The sequence below is a fragment of the Rhamphochromis sp. 'chilingali' genome, assembly GCF_963969265.1.
Source record: "Rhamphochromis sp. 'chilingali' genome assembly, chromosome: 3".
NCBI lineage: Eukaryota > Metazoa > Chordata > Actinopteri > Cichliformes > Cichlidae > Rhamphochromis > Rhamphochromis sp. 'chilingali'.
In genome coordinates, this window is record NC_137931.1 from 46,317,511 (window position 1) to 46,340,778 (window position 23,268).

A 23,268-nucleotide genomic window follows, 5' to 3' on the forward strand; every position below is an offset into this window, starting at 1 on the left:
TCTCTAATTGGTCTGTGGGAATGATTACAGCAGTAACTTAGTTTATCCAGTGCCCCAGAAAAAAAGCAACAACAACTGATATGAAAGGCAGAGTAAAAAAAATAAAACTTGACGATTTACTGTTCACTACTCCAATTGAGAAAGTTAAAAGACTCTACAGATGACCTCTGGCATCCTAATAAAAGAAGTGAAGAACTCTCATCATGTTGATTTAATTCCCCTCATCTCATCTCTTACTTGCTGGGAATTACACTGAAGACCACAGAAACTAAGCTGTAACATTTAAATACCATTAAAACTGCTTGTAAATGATTCAAAACTCAATTTTCTTTTAAAGGAAGAAAAAAACAGAGCGAGATGGGGCAGATGAATATGACCACATAAACCAGAACCAAAAAGACACACACACACACACACACACACACACACACACACACACACACACACACACACACACACACACACACACACACACACACACACACACACTCTCTAAGCATAAACTGCGTGCATTAAGATGTTATGCTCTGCGTGTGTACGGCAGTCAAGAAGACAGCCAAGTGACTCACCTCCTGCCAGAAAATGAAAGCTTACAATTAACATCGCATCCCATCATCCTCAGCTGAGCGGGCAGGCCTGTAATTGGCTGGCTGACCAGCCTGCGTGGCTTCGGGTGGCAATTTATTCTGGGAGCCGTGCAGTTACCCTGGGCGGCTAACGGTCCCTGTGCCGTAACCTGGCTGAGGCAGCGGGGACATCATTAACACTTCACTGGGCCTGCAGGACACACACCCATCATCCACTGCGCACCCCCCACGGCCACTAGCACACGGGGCAAATTGGAGGAACGGGGAAGATATAATAATCGTAATGTCAATGCAGCCACTCGTGGGGAGCGGGTGTTCACTGATCAGTTGGCAAATTAGGATATTTTTGGTGTTTCTTAGCCAAACAACAGAGGAGGGGTTTCCAAAAAAGGTGACTTTTGATTACACATTTGCAATTAAATGGAGGTCATTCAGTTTGGGAATCCTCTGCGTTTAATCCTCGCCTTTACCCCTGGCGTGTGCGGGTGTGTGACGGTATGTGTGACCTCAAAACAACAAGGACTGAATGAGAGGGAGCTCTCTAAGCGGAGCAGTGACCTTGCTTTGTCACGAGGGACACATGTGTTGCACGCTCCCGTACTGGTCCGAGGGCAACACGGCGACAGAGTCGGTCTGGTTTACGTGTCCCTTTAAAGGTCTGCATCTGCTGTCTGGCCCTCCACCTCTCCACCAGCGGCTGGGTGTGAAAGGAAGTGGTGCACATGGCAAGCTTCATCTCTGGGAGCATTTTAAGGATGCGGGAGACAGCTGAACTGTCCAGGCTAAACGGTGGCCCTCTTCACTCTTGGCTAATGCCATCGAGAGAGTCAGTGTTTATTTTTACATCTCAATTATGTGGTGTGTTTTCAGGCTGATTTAGTACAGCGAAGCCACTGATCTCAAGCTATGTTTCCCCACAACCCTCTTCCTTGTGTCTTCTTGGCCGGGATATTCCCATTTCACTCATTTCCTATCTCAGGACTGTGTCTCGCTCTCTGATTACACACACGTACAAATGCAGGCACACAGGCTCACAGCCAAATGGCTGTTCATTAAAGACAGGGACCTGAGGGGAAGCAATCGTCTGAGAGACGGAAATTGCGTGTCACATTAGATTAGCAGTGTAAAGCCTCTGGATTGGCTCGAGGGAATAAGGAATTATTTCAATTACATTATTTCAAAAAGTCTTTAAGCAATACCAATACCGATAAAAACAAATTAAGAGTGATTTGGGCTGATTTGTGGCGCTCTGAGCTGTTCTTTCTGACAATGTGCTGGAAATCAGATATGAATAATGTAGATATTTACGCCGCGCGTAATGTGTTGGACTTGAAAGCAGATTATCTGTGACAAATAATACCATTGGTTTGCACTGTGTCTCATCAAAAGGGAATATTCCCAAGTGTCAATCACACAGGCTGGCGACTGTACATGCTCAGTGAGCCACGGAGGAGCAGATAACTCATTTACCTGCCATTCAAAGCAGCGGCGCCACACGCGCTCGCTCGCGCGTGCGCGGGCGCACGGAAAGCGATGAGTTGGTGAACTTAGTATATAGCACTAATGCACTGAAAGCAGCTGAAAGGTTTAATTTTGGTGCATGCATGTCCTTCATAAACTCAGACTGATGTGGTGGATTCGACTCTGCGAGTTAAGAAGCGCAGGTGACAATAACCGGATATTCACGAGTTTTCAGTGAAAGTTACCACGTTTGATTCTATATTCGCAGATATAATCTGACACTTTTAATCCCTCAAGTTCTCTTCTTATCCACACCCACCCCTACTCTGTGGGCAGCTGATAAGTGCATTTTTCTTTTGACTCAATTTCACTGTAACTCACCTTAAACGAGGACGAGAAATTGAATGTGTCCATCGCACGCGGCGTGTCTCAGGGGGAGAGCGCGGAGGAGAGAGGGGTGGGGGGGGACGAGGCTACAGAGAAAGAGGGCAGGGTAAAGTGGAAAGAGAGGGGTGGAGGGGGGATTGTCACACAGAGCGCACAGACCAACAGAGACAGACCGACCCTCAGCCAGTCCACTCACTGATGCCTCGATCCTGCGCAGGAACACAGCAGCTACGCGCCTCATCTCAGCCTTAACTCGTAAACACTCACAACATCTGGAGGAGGACCGAAAAAGCCGACGCTGCCCGCAGCTGCAGGTCTTTTTCCCTCTCTCATTCCTGCGTAACCGGGAGAAAGTGCCGCGTCCTTGAAATTAACTGTAACTTGGAAGAAAGGCAAAGTGAGAAAGAGAGAGAGTTGGCGGCGAAATAAATCGCGCTTCGAGACTTCATCACGGTAAGTGCCGACTGATGCTTCGCGATAATTCCAGTGATTACGCCTTCATTTGGTTTAATTGGTTTAATTGGCTTTTTGATTGCCATGTGTTCTGGTGTGAGGTTTTGTTGCGTGTGTTTTCCTAAAGTTAGGGAACTTGTGAGCTTACTGAGAAAAAAGCCCCCACTTTTATAACACACTCGTGGAAAGACTTGGAAAAACGGTGGGAGGCTAATTCCTGGGATAAACCGGGGTCGCATTTGCGCTCTTGGACGCGAGCAGAAAGTTCGAGGCGCTGAAAAACTGTCAGTAATTTGCAACGTTTCGTCTGTATTTTGCCAGTTTGTTCATTTAGGGGCTTTTTTTGTTTTAAAAAAATTAAGTCGTTTTTGTCCCTCTTAAGAGTCCCAACTTTTATTTTGTTTTTGGTAAATTTCCTGAATAGTTTTGCTTCTGATGTAAGAAAAAAAAAGTGGTTGTGTGGGCCCAAACCTTTTTCCCTGTTTGAGGCCTCTCATCATTTCATATGAAGCGCACTTTTTCAAACTTCTCAATAACTAAAGCGGATCAGTCTTTTGCGCGTCAGCACAGATTACTTTTGTGCCTTAGAACAAAAAAGAATAAAAACAACAACAAAAATATTCCTAGAATTTAATTTTACCGGACACATTTGTCTTGATTTATTCTCTTTTCAAGTCTGAAAGAAGAAGGAGAAAAAAAGAATCGTCGTCTTTCCCAAATGCGTTTGCATGATTTCCCCAATTTAATCGCTTAGACTTCGCTATCAAAACGATCCTTTGCAGGCTCCAGCTACGTGTGTGTTTTATTGGCAATTTATTCCCGTCGTAATTATTTACAGGCGCAGTAGGCCTCCTCAAACCCATTTTTCTGCTGAAATTAGTCGAAACCTGTAATTGTAAAAATGCCTCACAAAAGCAGCTGGGTGTATTTCACAAAATGAAGAAATCAAGATCTTGTCGTTAAAGAGGACATCAAACAATTTCCTGTAAATTTGACAAAATGAAATAATTTCCTGTCTGCCTAACAACAGTCACTGAGAATCATTTCTTCTTGTGTCTCATCCAAACACTTTTCTCTCTCCTCTCGTTTGTCTCCTCGTCTTCTCAGAACCAGCATAAAGGAGGTGAATGGACCTCCACCGCCCCTTCAAGATGGACAGCCCCTCCTACCTACCGGCTCCACTGGCGTCCCCTGCCCTGATGGTCCTAGCTTCCACTGCAGAGTCTGGCCGAGACGCCTCTGTCCCCTGCCAAGCGCCGAGGCCCTTCGGCGTCCCCGTCTCTGTGGAGAAGGACCTCCACCTCCCCTTCCCTTCAGCCTCCTACACGTTTACCTCCATGTATCAGCGCCAGGGCCCCATGTCAGGCACCTTTTCGTCCCGAGACTTCCCGGCCTCCCTGCTCCACCTGCACCCACAGTTCACCCCACCAAACCTGGACTGCTCCACCCTGGGCATGCTCAACCACAGCGGTGTGGGCGCCTTCCGGCCTTTCTCCTCGCCTCAAGATGAGAGGGAGTCCGGGGGTTACCAGTCTGCTTTCACCCCCGCCAAGAGGCTGAAAAGCTGCTTTCCAGAGGTGGAGGGGAAGGAGTTTGACTTTGGCTCCCTCGGAGGCTCCCTCAAAGCTGGGGAGGAGTCGGGGAGGAAGCTGTTCTCCATGTCCGGCCTGCTGTCTGATGGAGAGGCTTCATCGAGCCCCGAGGAGCGCAAAGAGCACAGTGAGTGAGACGCACACGACGCGCTGTTATGTTTGCACAATTCTCCCAGCTCGTATCTAAAGAGAAAGCGCAGTCACTCATCGGGCTTCTTTAAAGTATGCAGCGTTTAACCAGCACATCAAAGGCTTTGCTCGCCCCTGACATGACAGGGCCAATGAGGGTAACATATCCTCTGCAGCTGCATCCACTAAAGGTGACAAATTGAAAGGAGCTTTTGTGAGTAAAGGCATATCTGAAAACATTTCCCCCTTCTGCACTTTAGTCGTCAGCATGTAGTCGGGCAAAGTGTTTACAGAGGCAGGCTGTGAGCGGCTTCCACACAAATAAATTGAACGCTGTCACTTATTCAGCTCAGTGATCATTAGCCACATATGACCATTAGGGCTGTTGGAAGTCAGATTTCTCTTGGTGGCTGAGGAACACAAATACATGGGAGCGTGTGGAGGGTTAACACGGGAGGAGTGAGAGTTGGAACGAATGACACCCTGTCAGAGATAACGAGGTGGCAGAGATAGAGAGGAAGGGATGGAGGAGGATACAGAAAAAGAGAGAGGGAGACGTGGCGATGCGCCTCAGCCTGAGCTTCCCTACGACAACCCTCAGCTCAATATGGCCGCCCACACCAGCCGTCTGATTTGTTGACAAATGAGTGGGAGACGTGTCAGTCAGCGTGCCGCAGAGGGAGAGACGCTCCTCATTACTCCCAGGGATAATTGCCCAACGACGCGGGGGCACAACACTCGCCTCAGAGGCAGCGGGGAGGGAGTGAAGGAGCCAGAGTCGGGGAGGCGATGCTAGGCATGATGGGAAATCAAACCCCCTCAGTGGCGGTCGCCAAAGGGGAGCGCCTGACAGATGAAAGGGACCAGGGAGGAGAGAGAGGAGAGAGCACCCAAAGGCTCAGCAGATCAGAGGGGGACACCATCGAAAATAATGACAATGAGAGGGAGCTGGGGGTGGGGGTGAGATGGAGAGGGGGCAAAGGCGGGGGGGGGGAGATACGCGCTCTCGTACATTTCACCTAAAGGAAACTTTCATCCCACACATAAAGGGCGGCAGCAGGGACGAGTCGTCTTAAGAAAAGTTTGGATTGTGCGCCGTGTGTGTGTCTCTATGCATATGTGCTCGTCTTTGTGCAAACTTGCTGATTTTGTCGTCGGCTGGTAGCTGAGTGACAGGGCCAGGGAGGCGGAGTGGCAGCGAGGAATCTCAATATGGAATTTTAATAAGGACAGGGAAAGACGAGATGCCAGCCGGCGCGCTGGTGTGAGAGGTGTGTCTGCCTGACAGTGTTTGCTCGGCGCGCTCGTGCGTGCGCGCTTACCTCCTGATTTTGGGAATCTCATTTGGGGAATGTTGACAAGGACAAAAGATGGGGTCGACTGGAACATGGGGAGCATCTCTGTGCCAAAGGAAAAATGGATTCATGCACATTGGAAGCTGCTTTTCCAGCTTTATCCAATTAGATTGCAGCTCGGGCAAACTAAGAGCCTTAATGCAATTGAGCTCCCAGCACTTTCCTAAGTCTGACATACACTTGTTCCTCTTGACTGGGTAACAGACAGTCACTTCAGGACCAAAAGTCTTAAGTGTTAAGCTTGAAATCTTCTTTGGGTGCGAGAGCGCCTGCTGCTCGCACACAGCGGCAGCAGGCGCTCTCGCGGAAGTACGAAGCTGACCATAAAATCCTACCTTTAGTTTTTTCATCAGTGCAGAGTTTTGCTTCTTTTTAAATCTTCATTTAACATTTTCGGCCCTTTGTACTGAGACCCTCTGTGGCTCCGCAGCACACCTGAATATTTAAACTGGGTCCTGTAAACATACAAAACATTTACATTGTCAGAACGCACAGTAACTAATGGCTTTTCCCTGTGTGAGCTTCCTCCTCGGTGTTTTCCATCAGCAGAAAGATCTGCAGGAGTTTTTGTCTCCAGCAGTGCGCACAGGTGACCACGCGTTTTGTTTCCTCTCATGTTTCTTTGTCAGTCCAGACAAGCAAGCGGGTACACCGTACCTCTCCCCACCTGCGTCGCCTGTCATTGCCATCGGCCACCTTTTCTGTCCATTTAGTGTCTTCCTCGTGTCAATTTCCCCTCCCAGGCTCGCCGCCGTTTTATCAGGGAAGGTCTGAGATGCACGGTGTGCACTGACAGCTGTTCAAACAGCCACGCTCGCTTTCAAAGGGCAGATGTCTTCACTGGAGCGAGTCGTGCTTATTTTCCTCAGGGAGACGCTTCCCACTGCAGGACTGAGCTGGAACTAAAATGCTCCTTTACCAGAAACACGAGTTTGGGAAACCGGAGGAGTAGAGTGGCAAAAAACATGCCAGGGCCAGATGCTGCGTGTGCGTACGTGCATGTGTGTGCGTACGTGCATGTGTGTGCGTCTCACAGTGGTGGCAAAGCTAAGTGACAGCTGTGATAATGGGAGCCAGATGTTTGAGAGCACTAGTGTTGTGATGCAGCACTTAAACGGCGGATTCAGCTGCCAGAACACCTTCACCTGCAGAAATCATGCGAAGGCAAACAGAATATTAAAAACAGCAGATAACAAAACTTTTAATTGAACTTTTCTTTGGTAAATAAAAAACGTCCTTGTCAGTTGTAAATCTTTAGCACTGTTTGGTGTATTTCACAAACGGCCTCTCCAAAACGTGACTGTACTTTATACTGCATGTTTACTTGTGTCAGGTTGGAAAAAATGATGAATGAAAGCCTAAACGATCTCCTGAGCGAGTGCCGAGCCTGCACGCAAGAAGGGCCACACTCGGCCTTTGAATGAGCCGCTGGAGGCGTTACCCTCACTCGGAAGAGAAGGCTCCGAGAGTCTCACCTGCGTGAAACGACGTCCCGCGGGAAGGTATCAGCGGGGAAACATTTAAGCATGACACACTCGGAGGAGTCGCCACCAGATGCGCTCAGTGTGCAAGTGTCCTCCACGGTTGGTTACTCACGGGTTGTTGGCACGCCGTGCGGCTCGAGCAGAATCGATATTCGCCTTAGACGTGGCGCGTGGCACATGATGGTTTGAGCTCATTCCAAACGAAGCTGCTGCGAGTTTGGGTGAACATGAGTTTATTTATCATTTCTTAGGAAGTGAATTAAGGACTGCTGGTGTTGCTTCGGTCATGAAAATATGAATATTGTCAGCTTCTGCAGCCACCACGAACGCACATTTTAAAAAATGTACTTATTGTGCTTGTAACTTGTCTTACACGTTCACACCTCTGCCTCTCTCGTACTGCAGTTGTTTCTGCTGATTTGATAAGAAGGACTCGCCTGCCGTGTTTTGTGTGCAGCTGTCGTTGAAGGCTGTTCATATCGAGCTGAGCTTCTCGTTGAAAGACGCAGTGTTTACATCCCCCAGCAGACCACAGGAGATCAATAGCAGCCACTCAATGCTCATGCATACACATATAGTACCTGCTATAATTCCCTATTTGTACACTCCTTATCTGGCAGACTAGCATATGGACTGCATGCATCAACAGTCACGCTAACCTTATGCGTCAGGGCAGGGTTTGTTCTTTGCTATGATTTTGTTTTTCTGTGCTGTGAGAAAAGTTCATTGCAAAAAGTGACGGTTTGTAAAAATAGGAGGCAGGAAATGAAGAACTAAAGGAAATAAGACCACATTTATTGGAAAGTACGGTGTAGAAAAAAAGTGTAGCATCATTTTCTCCCGACTGAAAATAAAAAAGGATCTGAAATGTCACCGGGCAGCTTCACACACAGAGAGGCGATGCTGAGTCTGTTTAAAGTTGCATGGTGTAAGCACTTCGTACGCTGACCACACTGCAGTCTTGTTCCTAGTTTTCGGCGCTCGGGGAGGAAGCATTACAATATTAATGGTGGCTGCGTTTGATGTGAGAGCACGTCGTGGTTGGCTGTTCCCCCTCCTGTTGTGATGGTGGTTTGTCCTCCTAATGTTCTCCCAACTAAAGGAGGCTTTCATCCTGGCAGGAGGGGAAAGTCTTCTCAGCTTTTTTTGTTCTACCTCCTTCTCTCCGTCGTATGAAGGCTGGAAGCAGGGAGCTTGTCTTGGTGTAGAAGTGCGCTGTGTGGTCCCATATATGTTTGTGCATGTGCAAATGGAGTGTGCAGCATTTGTGTGTGTGTGTAGGCGTTCTCTACACATGCCAGCGTCTTCAGGAGGCTGTGGACCACACTGCTCGTCACAGACAGACGAGACTTCTGTGGGTCTGGAAGCAGATTTTACAGTAGCAGGGGGGAGGAGGGGGTCTTTTTTTGCAGTGACCATCAGCACCTGTTAGACGGTCAACAGAACATGAGTCATAACACATCTTGTAGTTGATGCCTCTGCCTCCGTCTCCTGCCGTGATCGTCCCACACGAGCTGGTGTGGCTGCAGAGTGGAAGGCTCGAGTGTGAGACATCGAGGTAAAGAGCGCGAGTTGTAACGAGCGCGGGGCTCAGAGGTCGTTAACACAGCCTCCTCGTTGAAACGAACGCCTTCTTTCCATCTTTTCTTTGCTCCGTTTCTGCTTTTCTATACGTGCAGCTGATCGACCTGCTGCCTGTGATCTCACATCAAAGCCTTCGTACGTGTGTGTGCGCATAGGAAACGCTCGGGGTAAAGATGCTGTTTCGCTAGATTGAATCCGTGTTGGTAAGAAGTAGCACACACACACACACACACACACACACACACACACACACACACACACACACACACACACACACGTCCTTCGTCCTGTCCCTGGAGCTTAACAAATCAGCGAGGCAGATAGGGAGGGCATGAAGGCCAAATTCTGGGGTTAAACACATGCCGCTGAGGAGACAGACAGCAAGACCCCACCAATCCTGCATGCTTGGATAACAGCCAGCAACCAACACATATATATGATGGAAACTATACGTGTGTGTGTGTAAGCGCTTGTCTGCCAGTGACACACACAGACCTCATTACAGCATGTCAATTGTGCTTGTTGCAAGTCTCCCAGCTGTGGAGGAGCTCGACAAAAGCCAATAAGTGAAAGGCACGCCAGGCGTGGTAGTTTCACCTCCCAGATACATGACTTCCTGACATCACTCAGTGGCTCAGGGAGCAGGATTGGCACTTTTTGTTGATTAACAAGTGCGCATTTTTTGGGGTGATTCACAAAATAAAAAATGAATAAAAGGAAAATGACTTCAGGGGCCTGGAAAATGTCAGCGTATCCATATAAGAGACACCAGCAGTTTACTCCAGTGAGCAACAAATTGAGAGTTTGAACTTTTATGAATAATTGTCATTTTGCCCAGTGTGATGGTAAATTCTCCTGCTATAAAATGCAGCGTTATGCACTGTGGGACTGTTAGCGCAAAGTGGTTTATACACCACGGGCTCCTGTCTCTGCCTTCCAGTGTGGGAACTTCTTGACGGCGTTGTGTAGTGCATAAATTTCACACTCCGAGTTGGGAAACTCAAACAACTCAGCAAACAGGGAGTGATTTTACACACTGAAAGTTGGGGTGGGGGGGTTAAATAATTATATAACCACGTTCCTGCACAGGAAACGGCACAGATTACTTCCACGTGCATCCTAAAGACCCTCTGATCGATCAAGTCGCTTCCAGCGGTGCTTTACTGTTTGCCCAACTCTCTGCTATGCACCTCTGCCTGAAAGGTCAAAGTTTAGCAGGACTGACCCCTCACCCCGCTGTGTAGAGGTGTAAACACTCCCCCAGTTCTCCACAGAGAGCTGCATTGGGTCTCAGCCATAAATCACAGCTCTGATAATTGGTAGGAAAGCAGCAGTCCAGCAGTATATAACCTTTTACGTGTCGTCTCAGGTCTTTATTATGGTGCTAATGAGTGGCCGTGGAGCAGGGTTAGAGCTGCAAGCAAAAGGGGAGGAGACGAGGTTCGCCTCAGTAAAACACGGGCGACTTACACTCACGCACATAAAAATACATCAGCACAGAAGCTCAGTGCATCATCTGTACCTCGTCTTGAGGAGATGCCAAGCTGCACACAGGGAGGAAGGATATGCGCATATTCAAACATTCCCTTACACACACATGCATATGCAAGGAAACCGGCGTGCACGCAGCGGCTGGCAGGCTCAGCAGTGTCCATTACAAACTGCCATTAGTATGGAGATTGTGCTAATTGTCCCCGCAGACCACACAGGCAGCGCTCGGCAGGCCGGCTGCGAGTCTGTGAAGCCGAGTGAGAGCAGAGACTCTTTATATGTCCTATTGTCTCGGTCACGACCCTATTAGCCCAATCACAAATCAATCGCTGAATGATTATGGGATACATGCTGTGGATTGTTTCAATGCAAATGCTGCCATCCTGAGACTCACAGAGGCTGATCTTACATAACGCTGTCAAAGCGCTTCTGTAATAATCCCGCCGACATCTGAAAAATGAGATCCGCACGCAGATGTGCAGTGCAATTGTGCCAGCTGTGAATCCCCAGGAGTTTTATTTGAACAGGTTTCAAAAGAAGGCGTAATTATATTGTTATTAGAAAAAAAAAGATTGTCGTGTAAGGAAACAGGAAGTTCAAAGTGCCAGAAATCTGTGTTTGCTTACTCGAAACATTATGAGATCCTTTCAGGATTGCCCTGAATGCTCACCATGGAATCAAACAAGAACACTAAGCAGCTCTTCTAAGTTTGCTCGTGTTAGCGCCGGGCTCCGTATAAAGTGCTTCGAGGCAGCTGCTGCTGCATTAAATAAATAAATCAGACTGATGTTGGATCATTATCACATCAGCTGAGGGTTAGAGCTGCTTCTGAGCCGACCTTGGTGCGTGTTGCCCGGTTCAGTCCAGTCTCCTGATCAGTCATGTGGAGGAGAGTGAACTGTGAGCGGCGCCTGCGTGACCTCGCGGAGTGACAACACAGCGGAGAAGATCTACACCCGCTGGCGCTGCCACCGGCCTCTTTGTTCTCCTGTGTTTGCTGACGGGGGGCTCACACGGCGCTGCGCTCACCACGGCTACACGGCAGTGAGTGTAAATGACACACACACTGAGATGTGTGTTTGCAGACACATTTCTTACCAGTCGCACACAAAAACAGCAAAAGCCTTTCCAGCTTGTCCCCTCTGCTCAGAGCCTTGTATTAAAGCTCACTATATCTTTTTCCTAACAAGGCATCTAATTCGGGAGAGGCGCCCGTCTGTGCCGGGGTGCCTCACACTGCAGGCTGAGCTGTTGCGCCCTTTTGCCACAAAAGAAAACAGCAGCGTTATATACGGCCCTTTGTTTGCACTGTAATGGCTGATTGATGCAACGACTCACCTCTAAGGCAGTTGTTCTCACTTTGCTTGTTTGTCCTGTTGTAATTTGTCTCTTGTTTTCTTACTTCTACATGGACTGAAATGTAAAACTTTATTTTCACCTATAAAAGCGTGAACGCTAAAACAAGAACGACGAACATCAGCAAGTGCTTTCCTTCCTTGAAGAATACGTCGTCCTCGTGGATTTCTGTAGAATTTGGCGCTTTGTACACGATGAGTTATCACGATCAGCGCTTAAAAACCTCGCCTTTGTGTCTGCGGGTCACTGAAGAGAAGCTGCTCAATCATCTGTATCTTTCCAGCATTTGAAGATAAAACCATCGTCATCTGCTGTAATTGTTTGCTCCTCCAGGCAGACACAATAACATCCTCAGGAAGTGTGACTAACCCAAACACAGGTGTATCACACACCAGGTGCTCGTGGTGCTCTCGTACCAGCAGCAGTCGCGCGGCGTTTCTGACAGTATCAGATCTTATCTCGAGGAGAGAGATGAGAGCGATAGGTCTTATCTGCAGCGATGCTCACGGACGAAGCCAAAGTAGGATGCTGTCCGCTCACACTGCTTTCAGGCCCGATGCGGGGTCCTTTTTTCCGGCTACACATTGCCTGGAAAAAACAAACCATTCAGACTTTGTTTGAAGTGTGCTACTAGTTAAGTCTCTCTAGAGTGCTGTTGCCTGATGGGTGAGGTTTCCACTGCTCACCTGCGCTGCACAAAGTGCATGTGGGACAGGTGTGTGATGGGAAAACAGGTGGGAGCGAGTTGGGCAGCGTATGCGCTTGTTTGTGTCAAAATGACTTGGCTAAAGCAACAATCCAGTGTAAAAAGACGGCACAGTAACAGCTGTGGATCAGACTGATCAGGCTTTTTTCTTGGCAAACGCTGGCATGCACGACTGCAGTCGTTTCAGAATGAAAACAGATTCTTTGAAACAGCATCTGCAGGGTTTTTGTTGGTTTTGAGCAAACTGTGCGATTTCCTCACGTTCAGGAGTTTTTAGTATTAATCACCTCAAAGACAGTAAGTTATTATTTCTCTGACTGTTGTTACTAAATGTGCGATCATTTCCTCTCTGGCTAACCAGATGAATTCTGTTCTTTCTTTATGAGCTCATCTTTCTCCTTTTAATCGGAGCATATTTTAATTGCCCCTTTTTTCCTGCCAGTCTTCATGCTGTATGTTTCCACTTTTAAACAAATGAAGCGAGTACAGGAGAACAAACAGAAAAATCACAAGAAAAATGCTTGAATTCAGTTAGTTCAGGTAATTTAAGAGCAGCCTTCTTAAGGCTGATTGATGAAGAGTGATGATGATGATAATGATGCTGATCCATGCGATCAGTTTTATAAAAAATGCTTCCTTCTCAGCCGGTCTGATTCCTTCTCAGAGAGCAGTGTTTTAAAGAAGCTGTAGAAGCAAAATCTTCATTTTTTCTCCTTTTTGTCCAATCAGTCGTAACAGCAGAGCTCATGTTATCTCTGTTTTTATTATACTCCAACAGCTTCTCTGTAGCCTCTCAGCACCGTCTGTGGACCTCGTCTGCGTTTCCACAGCGTGCTTCATGCAACAGTTCAAATCGAGTTAATCTTTCTTTCCTGTTTTAAATAAGAGTGGCAGGCTTTGCTCCTGTCGAGTTTTGGTGCGTTACAAACACTAAAATTCTGGCCTTACGTTTGTTTAATGAGGCAAAGCTACGGTGCGTGCGTCTGCGTGTCACACCTGTCAACCACGCTCGTCTCCGGACCGGAGAACCGGACGAGGAGACGAGGTAATAAAGTAAAAGAAAAGTCCGCGGTGTCAGTGTCAGTGTCCTGCTGCACTAATTAAACTGTGAGTGTGAGACACACACACACACACAGTGTTTGTCTCGATCTGTTTAGAAAAGTCGAGTCCTTGCAAGCAACAGAGCGATCCCCTCATTTTCTCCTTATTAAGCACTAATTGAGAGAACGAGTGAGAAGGGAAATGAAAATGAGACGTGATGAGGACGCCACGGAATAATAGGAGAGCGAGCGAGCATTAATGTGTATTAATCAGCGGTCTGGGTAATAGCGATCTGTATTTTTGGAGTGATGTGTCTGGTAGCGTCTCTTTCTGTCATCCTGCCTCTTTCTCATAAACACCTGTGCTAAAGAAACACTGCAGAACTCATTGATCCATTGATTGAACATTAATGATTGTTTGCTACATAAAAGAAATATTGCATTAACCAGATCAGAGGAGTTGCAGTTGCTAACGTGCAGGAAACCTTTGCTACTGCTGGAAGGCTTTTCTGACAATTTGCTGGTGTTTCCCGACTTTCAGAGGCCAGCTCAAACACCTGCTTATTCCACCCTTACTTTAGAGGAGAGTGGTGGCCACTGTGTCGTAGATATTGTCATCGAATTGTCATATTTCTCTTCTCCCTCCTGGCAAAAATACATTTAAGTTAAACTTTGAAAACTGCAGAGGGAGATTGGTTGCCTTTAGAGTCTTGAGAGAGCTTCAGGTTTTGACAGAGTGAGACAGAGCCGGATATCTGTGTGTTTCAGGCTGTCTTGTGAGTGCAGGTTGTCGCCATCAGAATGACTGACAGACCGCCGGTGAACGGCGCTGTCGCTGTCCGTTGTCACTGGCTTCCTGATCCAAAGTGACGGCATGACTTTGACAGACAGCGCTCAGCAAAAGCATGCCAGAGTCGAGAGCTGACACTTTGTGGCCCGCAGCTTTAGCCCTTTTCTTGTAAGCTGATTTCATTGCTGTGCAGCTGGTTTGGGTTTTTCCCTGTAATGGTTGTTTCAGGAATAAGGTGTTCAGAGTAACTAATACAAAGAAGTTACATCAAGTCAGGACCACTTTGAAAATGTACAAAGGAAAGTTTGACCTGATTTGAAGTTTGGCTGATCCAGTGACCCAAACAGACGCTCAGTTACCAAATTACACTGCGTTTGATCCTCACGTGAACAAAGAACCACATCACAGCTCTTTAAAAAGCGTAAAATAGTACCAGTAAGTCTGAGCAAATGTCCTGCACATATTTAAGTCTTAATGGCTCATTAAAATATTAAAGTCTCAGCTTAAAAAAGTCTGTTTTTATAGTGTGAAAAGATCGGGGGGGGGGGGGGGGGGTTATACCTGACTGTCCCCCGACTTCCTCTAAACCTCAATATTTACTGAAACTCAGTTTTCTCTTAACCTTAAGTGAACCTTAACTTTGTCGCATCATGTAACTCATTTTAAACAGGGACAAATGTGCACGCTCAGTACCAACTCGGTTTTACAGTCTTACAGTTTCACACAGTTTTACGCAGTTTTACAGTTTTACACAGTTTTACAGTTTTACACAGTTTTACAGTTTCACACAGTTTTACAGTTTTACACAGTTTTACAGTTTTACACAGTTTTACAGTTTCACACAGTTTTACAGTTTCACACAGTTTTACACAGTTTTACAGTTTCACACAGTTTTACAGTTTTACACAGTTTTACAGTTTTACAGTTTCACACAGTTTTACACAGTTTTACAGTTTTACAGTTTTACACAGTTTTACAGTTTCACACAGTTTTACACAGTTTTACACAGTTTTACAGTTTCACACAGTTTTACAGTTTTACACAGTTTTACAGTTTTACACAGTTTTACAGTTTTACAGTTTCACACAGTTTTACACAGTTTTACAGTTTTACAGTTTTACACAGTTTTACAGTTTCACACAGTTTTACACAGTTTTACAGTTTCACACAGTTTTACACAGTTTTACAGTTTTACACAGTTTTACAGTTTTACACAGTGTTACACAGTTTTACAGTTTCACACAGTTTTACAGTTTTACACAGTTTCACACAGTTTTACAGTTTCACACAGTTTTACAGTTTCACACAGTTTTACACAGTTTTACAGTTTTACACAGTTTCACACAGTTTTACACAGTTTTACAGTTTCACACAGTTTTACACAGTTTTACAGTTTTACACAGTTTTACAGTTTTACACAGTGTTACACAGTTTTACAGTTTCACACAGTTTTACAGTTTTACACAGTTTTACACAGTTTTACAGTTTTACACAGTTTTACAGTTTCACACAGTTTTACAGTTTCACACAGTTTTACACAGTTTTACAGTTTTACACAGTTTTACAGTTTCACACAGTTTTACACAGTTTTACAGTTTTACACAGTTTTACACAGTTTTACACAGTTTTACAGTTTTACACAGTTTTACAGTTTTACACAGTGTTACACAGTTTTACAGTTTTACACAGTGTTACACAGTTTTACACAGTTTCACACAGTTTTACAGTTTTACACAGTTTTACAGTTTCACACAGTTTTACAGTTTTACACAGTTTTACAGTTTCACACAGTGTTACACAGTGTTACACAGTTTTACACAGTTTTACGCAGTTTTACACAGTTTTACGCAGTTTTACACAGTTTTACGCAGTTTTACACAGTTTTACGCTGTTTTACAGTTTTACACAGTTTTACAGTTTTACACAGTTTTACGCAGTTTTACAGTTTTACACAGTTTTACAGTTTCACACAGTTTCACACAGTTTTGCGCAGTTTTTAACACCCAGTTTGACTCCAAAGTTAAAAACAGGATTTTCTCTTGAACTTCTTACAGGGATTTAAGTACATGCAAACATCCTGACCTGTGGACTACAGCTGATTTCACAAACCTGTTTAAATAAAACCCTAAAACAACTACTAACGTGTGTTTTAGGACAACAAAGTACACGACTTTACTGGCTTTGTTATCAGTGATTGCAGTCACCATCTTTCCCCGTGCTCACTGGCGTGCTTCTTCTTCTTCAGCGTATCAGGATAGACAACAGCACACTTGTAGACACGCTGCCTGCGTCAGCAGCAGCTGAAGTTTTGCATTGAGTGTGTTGCTATATCAGTGAACTGGAAACAGTAACACATTTCATGTTGGACTTGAAAGACTTTTGGTCCAGAAGTCCTGAAAATAGATTCAGGGTCAGGTTATGTAAACGAAGCTGGTCTGTAAAGACAGCGAGGAGCCCACGTTTCTAATCTAAAGCCACAAGATTTAATTACATTTGGTCTTGATTAAGATTAAAGCCTGTATTTTCACACACACCCAAGGACAGCTTCCACTTCCTCGCTCCAATCTGGAGTCACTATCAAAGATCATTGAGCCATGCATCTCAATGAGGGGCAGATTGATTGGTCGGAGCGGAGCGGAGGCAGGGTTCGATCTTTGCCCCGAGGTCCTGAGAAAGGAAATATGGTCACAGGGACGCAGTCGCACAGCTAGCCGGTCCACTCTCCATCAATGAGATGATTGGACACATGTATGCTGGGCCACACCCGCAGCTGATGGAACAATTGTGACTAATGGAGAAGATGAGAGAGAGAAAGAGCGAGAGGGGGAGGCGGGGGAGTCTGTGCGCTGATTGACCCGTGGTCAGAGAGGTTATGTCCATTGATCTGCAGAGCAGGAGGGAAGGGTTTTGGCCTGAGGTGCTTCAGAATGAGTCTATTTGGGGTTCAGGATTGGCGTCCATTCCCACCAGGAGCTTTTTCATCATCTGACTCTCTGCAACTTACAGCTGCTGTCTGCTGTTGTTGGCGTTATGCACATTGCACTACAAAGGCCAAAGGCCAATCAATGCGCTACAAGAGGTTGATACAGATCTTATTAGTCAATGAATGATCATTAGCGGTCTAACGAGGCATTGATTTGCGCAGGGGCCAAAGGTCGCCGTGGTTGTGGCGAGTGTCTTTAATACATTAAACACAATTGATTGCAGAGTAGGAGGGATATTTTGAAGGATGCTGGAATTAGATTGGACAGTGAGAAATCTGAGGTCAAGCCAGGAGAGGAAGCGTAGGTGCCTTCCAAGCCGCCGAATGCAGTTAGGATTGAGCACCAGGCCGAGCAGCACATTTGTCTCGCAGGTATTACCGCTGCAGCCACTCTGCAATTAATAAAAAGCAGATATGTAGAAGCACTAAGTCAAAGGCAACTGGACTTGCTGTTTCAAAGGCTGCTGCTACAGCCTTTGAAAGCTGAGGAAATGACTTTGCACATAGCAGATGTGTTACTACAGGGCCTATTATGTTGCTCATTAAATACCCAACCTCTCAATAGGCCATTATTTCCCCAATAAAAAACAAATGGCAGCCTGCATGCTTTCTCTCCCCCCTCCCTCTGTCTCAGAGGTTTGCTCTACCTCACAAAAAGCCCTGACTAATATCCTGCATGTGATGCTTTTAAATAGGAAGCAGGCCGCGGGACAGGGAGGGGTACAGGTGTGGCAGGAGCCAATGGCTTTTATAGCCCTCCGTCTCCTCTGAAAGTGTGCCAAGGACCTGCCTGCACAACCCACCGCTGCAGCGCTCGCCGCCAAGCGTTAACTTTTCTGCCCCCGCCGATCCCTATGTGCCTACTGGTTATATAGAGTCTGTGCTTGTTACAGCTTTATGGAGGGATTTCTGATGTGCTTAGAGAATTGTTTGATGATTGGGATAATGATGCCATTTGGAGTGAGTTGTCTCAGCACTCAGCCAGTGAACAGAGAGAAAAACAGACCCAGGCTGTGCAAAAAAAGCCTCAGTTTCTGCCCTGGACGCTTGCTCGTACGTCCGTTGCCATTCAAAGCCGTCCAGTCCTGCTCACGTCAATCAGAATTACGCCACGTCTACAGGTTTGTCACCAGGGGGACGCTCGTCACCACGTCTGCCCCTGCAGAACAGCCGTTTCGTGCCCCAGCATAATGTCAGTGGGTGACATCCAGGCCTGATGCGATGTGGCATTCACTAAAGGTCACGTTAGGCATCGCCGCTTCATCTGCATCAGCAGAACTGGCAGCCGTCATATGGGCGTTGGCTTCGGCCATTACACTGGCCCCGGGGGAGGCTTGATGCTTTGAGGATTTGTCAGCAGGATTCTGATCCCGGGACCCTCGAGCTCCAACAGACTCGCACAAGCCGTGGACGTTTGCTGTTAATAGTGGCGAGGCAGAGACGCGGCACGCCGTGAGGCGGGGTGGGGTGAGCCGAAGACTGTTTTTAGCATGTTTGTCCATGCGCCTCCTGCACTGTACACGTCTATAAACTACAAAACAGTAAGAAATAAATATCTGATCCGTGCATTTTGTTCTCTCATGAACGAGGCAACAAATCCAGCCAAACAAGCTCAAGTGGGCCTCTGTAAGTCAAGGGTGAAAGCGGCAGCTGGACAAAGGCTAGACAGACAGGAAAGGAGGTGCTGAAGCGGCGAGACACAAAGACAGAAAAAGGAAACAATCAGAGACAGACAGCGAATCCATCAGGAGACGGGCCAGTCAAACTCAGCACAGTGCAGTGAGAGAGGGCCAGTCCAGCCAGTTGCCCCAGTGAGGGAACAGTTAACAAGCCCCACAGGCAGGTTTTACAGCCCCTGTTGTGTGTGTCGGACCCCCCAGGCTGAAGACGAGCTGAGGCTGACTGATACTGACAGCGTTTATGTGGGCAGGGGCGGAGAGCAGCAGGGCGATGGAGACGTGTAAAAAGGTGCTCATGAAGCAACGACTGTCACTTACAAGAACGCAGCACACACACACGCAAGCACACACACGCATGCACACACACACACATGCATGCACACGCACACACACATGCATGCACACACACGCATGCACGCACACGCACACACACATGCATGCACACGCACACATGCATGCACACACACACACACACACGCATGCACACACACGCACACGCACACACACACACACACACTCCTCTGTGCATCCAAACATTCTCGCTCCCTCACCATTAAATTTGATGTGTGTGGAGCAGAGGTGTAGGGTGGGGTGGGGGTGTAGTAAGATGAGGGGGGGCTTATCCAAAAAGTGGACCAATAAAACACCTGAAAATCAAATCCCATTGCTCTTATCGCGGCGCCATTCACAGACGTTATCTGTGCAGGTAATGTGGTTATAAATTCAATTTCAGCCCACAGATTTCATTGTTTACTGATGCCTGCATGTTCCGGGCGGCAGAGCGCGGAAAGCTCGGGAACGCTCAATGCGTGTCGGGAAAAGTCATTTAGGCTTCCGCTAGGGGATGCAAAAAAGGCAGGGGGGTGTGTTTGGTGGGGGGGAGCTGTCACTCTCTCAAGGACACCTGACTCCACTTTCTATTTTCAACCCCATGTTTTATTTAGAGGCCATTTTGCCCCATTTGTTTCCTCATTATGGGTCCCACAGCGCAACTGATGTCAGGGGACGACGGCTGATAGACAAGCCCGAGTATGGCTGGTCATCTGGACTCGGAGCCGAGCAAAGTGTTAGTCCAGTGTCATGACAGGGTCCTGAAGTTCAGTCCCATATTTACAGCACAAACTTGTTTGTCATCTTCTTTGCTAAAACAAACTGGGATCGCCACACGGCGTCATTTTCCCCCTCGGCTGTGCCCAGATGGAAAATTAGGTGCGTCTTGCCTACGAGCCCTCCCCGTATGATTGATGGCTTTCAGGAGTAAATCACCTCATCTACTAGGTAAAATCTAGATATAGTAGAGCTGCTCCCAGCTGTCTGCTTATGGCAGTAATCCATCAGTGGGGCCCAATGGGCCGAGTGGCCCTCCTGGGTAATGTTCCTATTGACAGCCTATGGTGCCAACACACTGACAGCAGGGGGCCGTCGCACCGTGTTAAGGTGTGTGTGTTACCTGATTTTACTCTCACCACCGCTGCCTGTCTGTAGTAAAGACGGGTCCACTAAACACACAGAAACACACTCAGGGCTCCAAGCAGCTACTGAATGTCTGAAGTAACCAAGTAGCCAACATTTACTCGAGTATTCTGCTTTTAGCCACCTGTTCAACTTTGATCTGCCACGTGTGCGACAGTTACTCGTCACAGTGTATTTGAATGCTGCTTACCTCTGATGTTTGAGATGTTTCTGGATCATTAAGCATAAAAATTGCAGATTTTAATAAACGAATCACTTCATGCTGTTGTGATTGTGTTCTGTTTCTGTAATGAATATTTATTCTTTTATGTTGTGAAACAGAAGCATTTGCTGACATGTCGCTGTGCAATAAATAGTCTTTATGCACCACCTTACGTATAAAGTCCCCAGAACACAAATTTAATGAAAATCATAAAACTGAAACTCTCAGTAGAAAAATCCTTCATGTGATAAAGTAAGTGATGGATTCACCTTGTTCTTGTTCAGCCTCTCAAACCCTCTGAAGGAGGAAGATTAAATGCTCTTTAAAAAAAAAGAAATGTCTCTTATGCGACTAATAAAATTTGTATCCATTTAAAGTTAAGGGTTAAGTATTTGAGTCTAACAGTCTGTGCACAGCAAACAGGGTTTTCATGACTGTCACGACGCAGTTTTCCATCAGCACCTCTAACTGTAAACACCTCACGTTCGCAGGCAAAGTCAAAGGTCTGTATGACGCTCAGGCCCCGGCGTGTCCGGTCTGCAAGGCCGTGCTGCGACCCGGAGAGCTGCAGGAGCACATGGAGCAGGAGTTAGCCAAACTCGCCCAGCTGCAGATCAGGTATCACGCTCACGCCCTGAGGATCCTCTGCTTTATTTCACGGCAAAGAACGTTTCCCTCTTACCACCGTCTAAAAAGTTTACACTACCTCCGTTTATCTGTTTGTCATTTTCTTGCTGTACTCTTCAGCTTTGAGGTGATAATTAAAGTAGACAGATCCCTCTCTCTGGATGCCCCCCCCCTTCAGTTTCCCCAGGTGGTAGCTGCCTTCTTCTCTGTCACCTGCGTGCAGTGTTTACAAGCCGCCTCATTGTTCCCTACATATTTCATATTATAGCCTCTGGCCTCAAGGCAACAACTCATAGAGCAGGCAGATAATGTTCTGTTAATGGCTGCTTTGGTCTAAAACATACGCATAGATCAGACACACACACACACACACACACACACACACACACACACACACACACACACACACACACACACACACACACACATTACCTGCTGCTTAGAACAGAAGAATGATTTCTCCAATAAAGGCATTACACTCCAAATCTGCTTAACGACCGCTCCGTGGACAGTAATGGTTTCAAATTGAACTTGGCCCACGGGGACACCGTGTGTGTGTGTGTGTGTGTGTGTGTGTGTGTGTGTGTGTGTGTGTGTGTGTGTGTGTGTGTGTGTGTGTGTGTGTGTGTGTGTGTGTGTGTGTGTGTGTGTGTGTGTGTGTCTACAGTATCCGTGTGACAGACACAATGTGAGAAGGAGTAAAATGAGGTTACACACGGACTCGGATACAAATCCAGACAAGATAAGAGCAGAGGTTGTTCACCAGATGACATTTAAAACACAATATTGTGTTTGTAGGTTTTGTGGGCACATTGTGTTGTTGACTTATGCACAGTAAAAACAGGTTTAACATACGAGCTTCTGTGTTATTATAGTGCAACTCCAGTCCAGCACGACCACTTCATAAGGACGCCAAAGGTACACGTAGCTGTGATGTTTTCAGCACATTCAGGAAGTCGGTCAGTAGCCGTCGTCCTGCCTTTGACTTGATTCTTTCTTTTTCGGGCTCCAGCCTCTTTCACTGTCCCTGCACATCAAGCGAGAGGGAAGTTCGCCCACCTCGCCCCCTCAACCGGCCGAGGAGGCCCACTCTGACCGATACCAGGTAGGATTTTAAAGAGTGCATTGTAATGAACATATTGTAAAGCATTAAATAAAACCTTACAATTACCAGTTTATGAAACCCAACGGGGTCTCATCCCAGAGTGTCAAACGCTGCATCCTTGTGCCGCTGACCTCACAAAAATATAAAGTTGTTGTTTTCCTTTTGCTGCTTTAGTTTCTAAGGATTGGGTTGAAATGCGCGCATGTCTAAGTTAGAAATACTCAGCCTGTGTGATGCTGTGGGGCCTTTACAAGTATCCATCTGCAGCGGGTAGGAAGTGAGACTCATCTCTTGTGATCACAACACAGGCGACAAAGAACAGCTTGTGCATATCTGTGAGAACGAAGGCAGCATTCGACCCTCAGAACGAGAACTAACAGCTTCATCAGATACAATCTATCCTACGCAGCATCTTCACAAACATCACAGTGATGTAAACACGGAGAAGCACAGCGGCAGCGTTCAGATCACAGGGCACAAACATTACCTGCATAATTAAGTCTCTTTTTTCCGTGACAGCTTCCTCCAACAGCATCTTCTATTTTTATGGACAGTTTTTTTGAGTGCAAATGATGTTTTCTCCTCTGTTGCAGACGTTTCTCCGCGTCCGGGCCAACAGACACACCAGGTTAAACGGTACGTTGATCCACGTGGACCGAATGTTGTGTTTCTGTGCCGCACACTCAGTTTGTGGTTCAGAGTCCAGACCAGGCGACTGTCACGCCGTAAAGTTGAGAAGATGAAAAAGATATTTTGTTCACGCTCGTCGTCCCCACCCTCACCA

The 23,268-nt window shown here is 46.7% G+C and overlaps 1 protein-coding gene across 3 annotated transcripts in view; it reads left to right on the plus strand.

Moving 5' to 3' along the window:
• The first annotated feature begins 2,603 nt into the window (after window positions 1-2,603).
• The window catches only part of rnf220b (ring finger protein 220b), a 28,091-nt gene continuing 7,426 nt past the window's right edge, over window positions 2,604-23,268 (plus strand). For all 3 annotated transcript variants that reach the window (XM_080877053.1, XM_080877054.1, XM_080877055.1), the window contains exons 1-6: window positions 2,604-2,888; window positions 3,996-4,607; window positions 21,244-21,370; window positions 22,255-22,297; window positions 22,392-22,484; window positions 23,078-23,120. In XM_080877053.1, coding sequence (XP_080733179.1) covers window positions 4,016-4,607; window positions 21,244-21,370; window positions 22,255-22,297; window positions 22,392-22,484; window positions 23,078-23,120 — 898 coding nt within the window. In that variant the 5' untranslated portion in view covers window positions 2,604-2,888; window positions 3,996-4,015. The remainder of the gene's footprint in view (window positions 2,889-3,995; window positions 4,608-21,243; window positions 21,371-22,254; window positions 22,298-22,391; window positions 22,485-23,077; window positions 23,121-23,268) is intronic.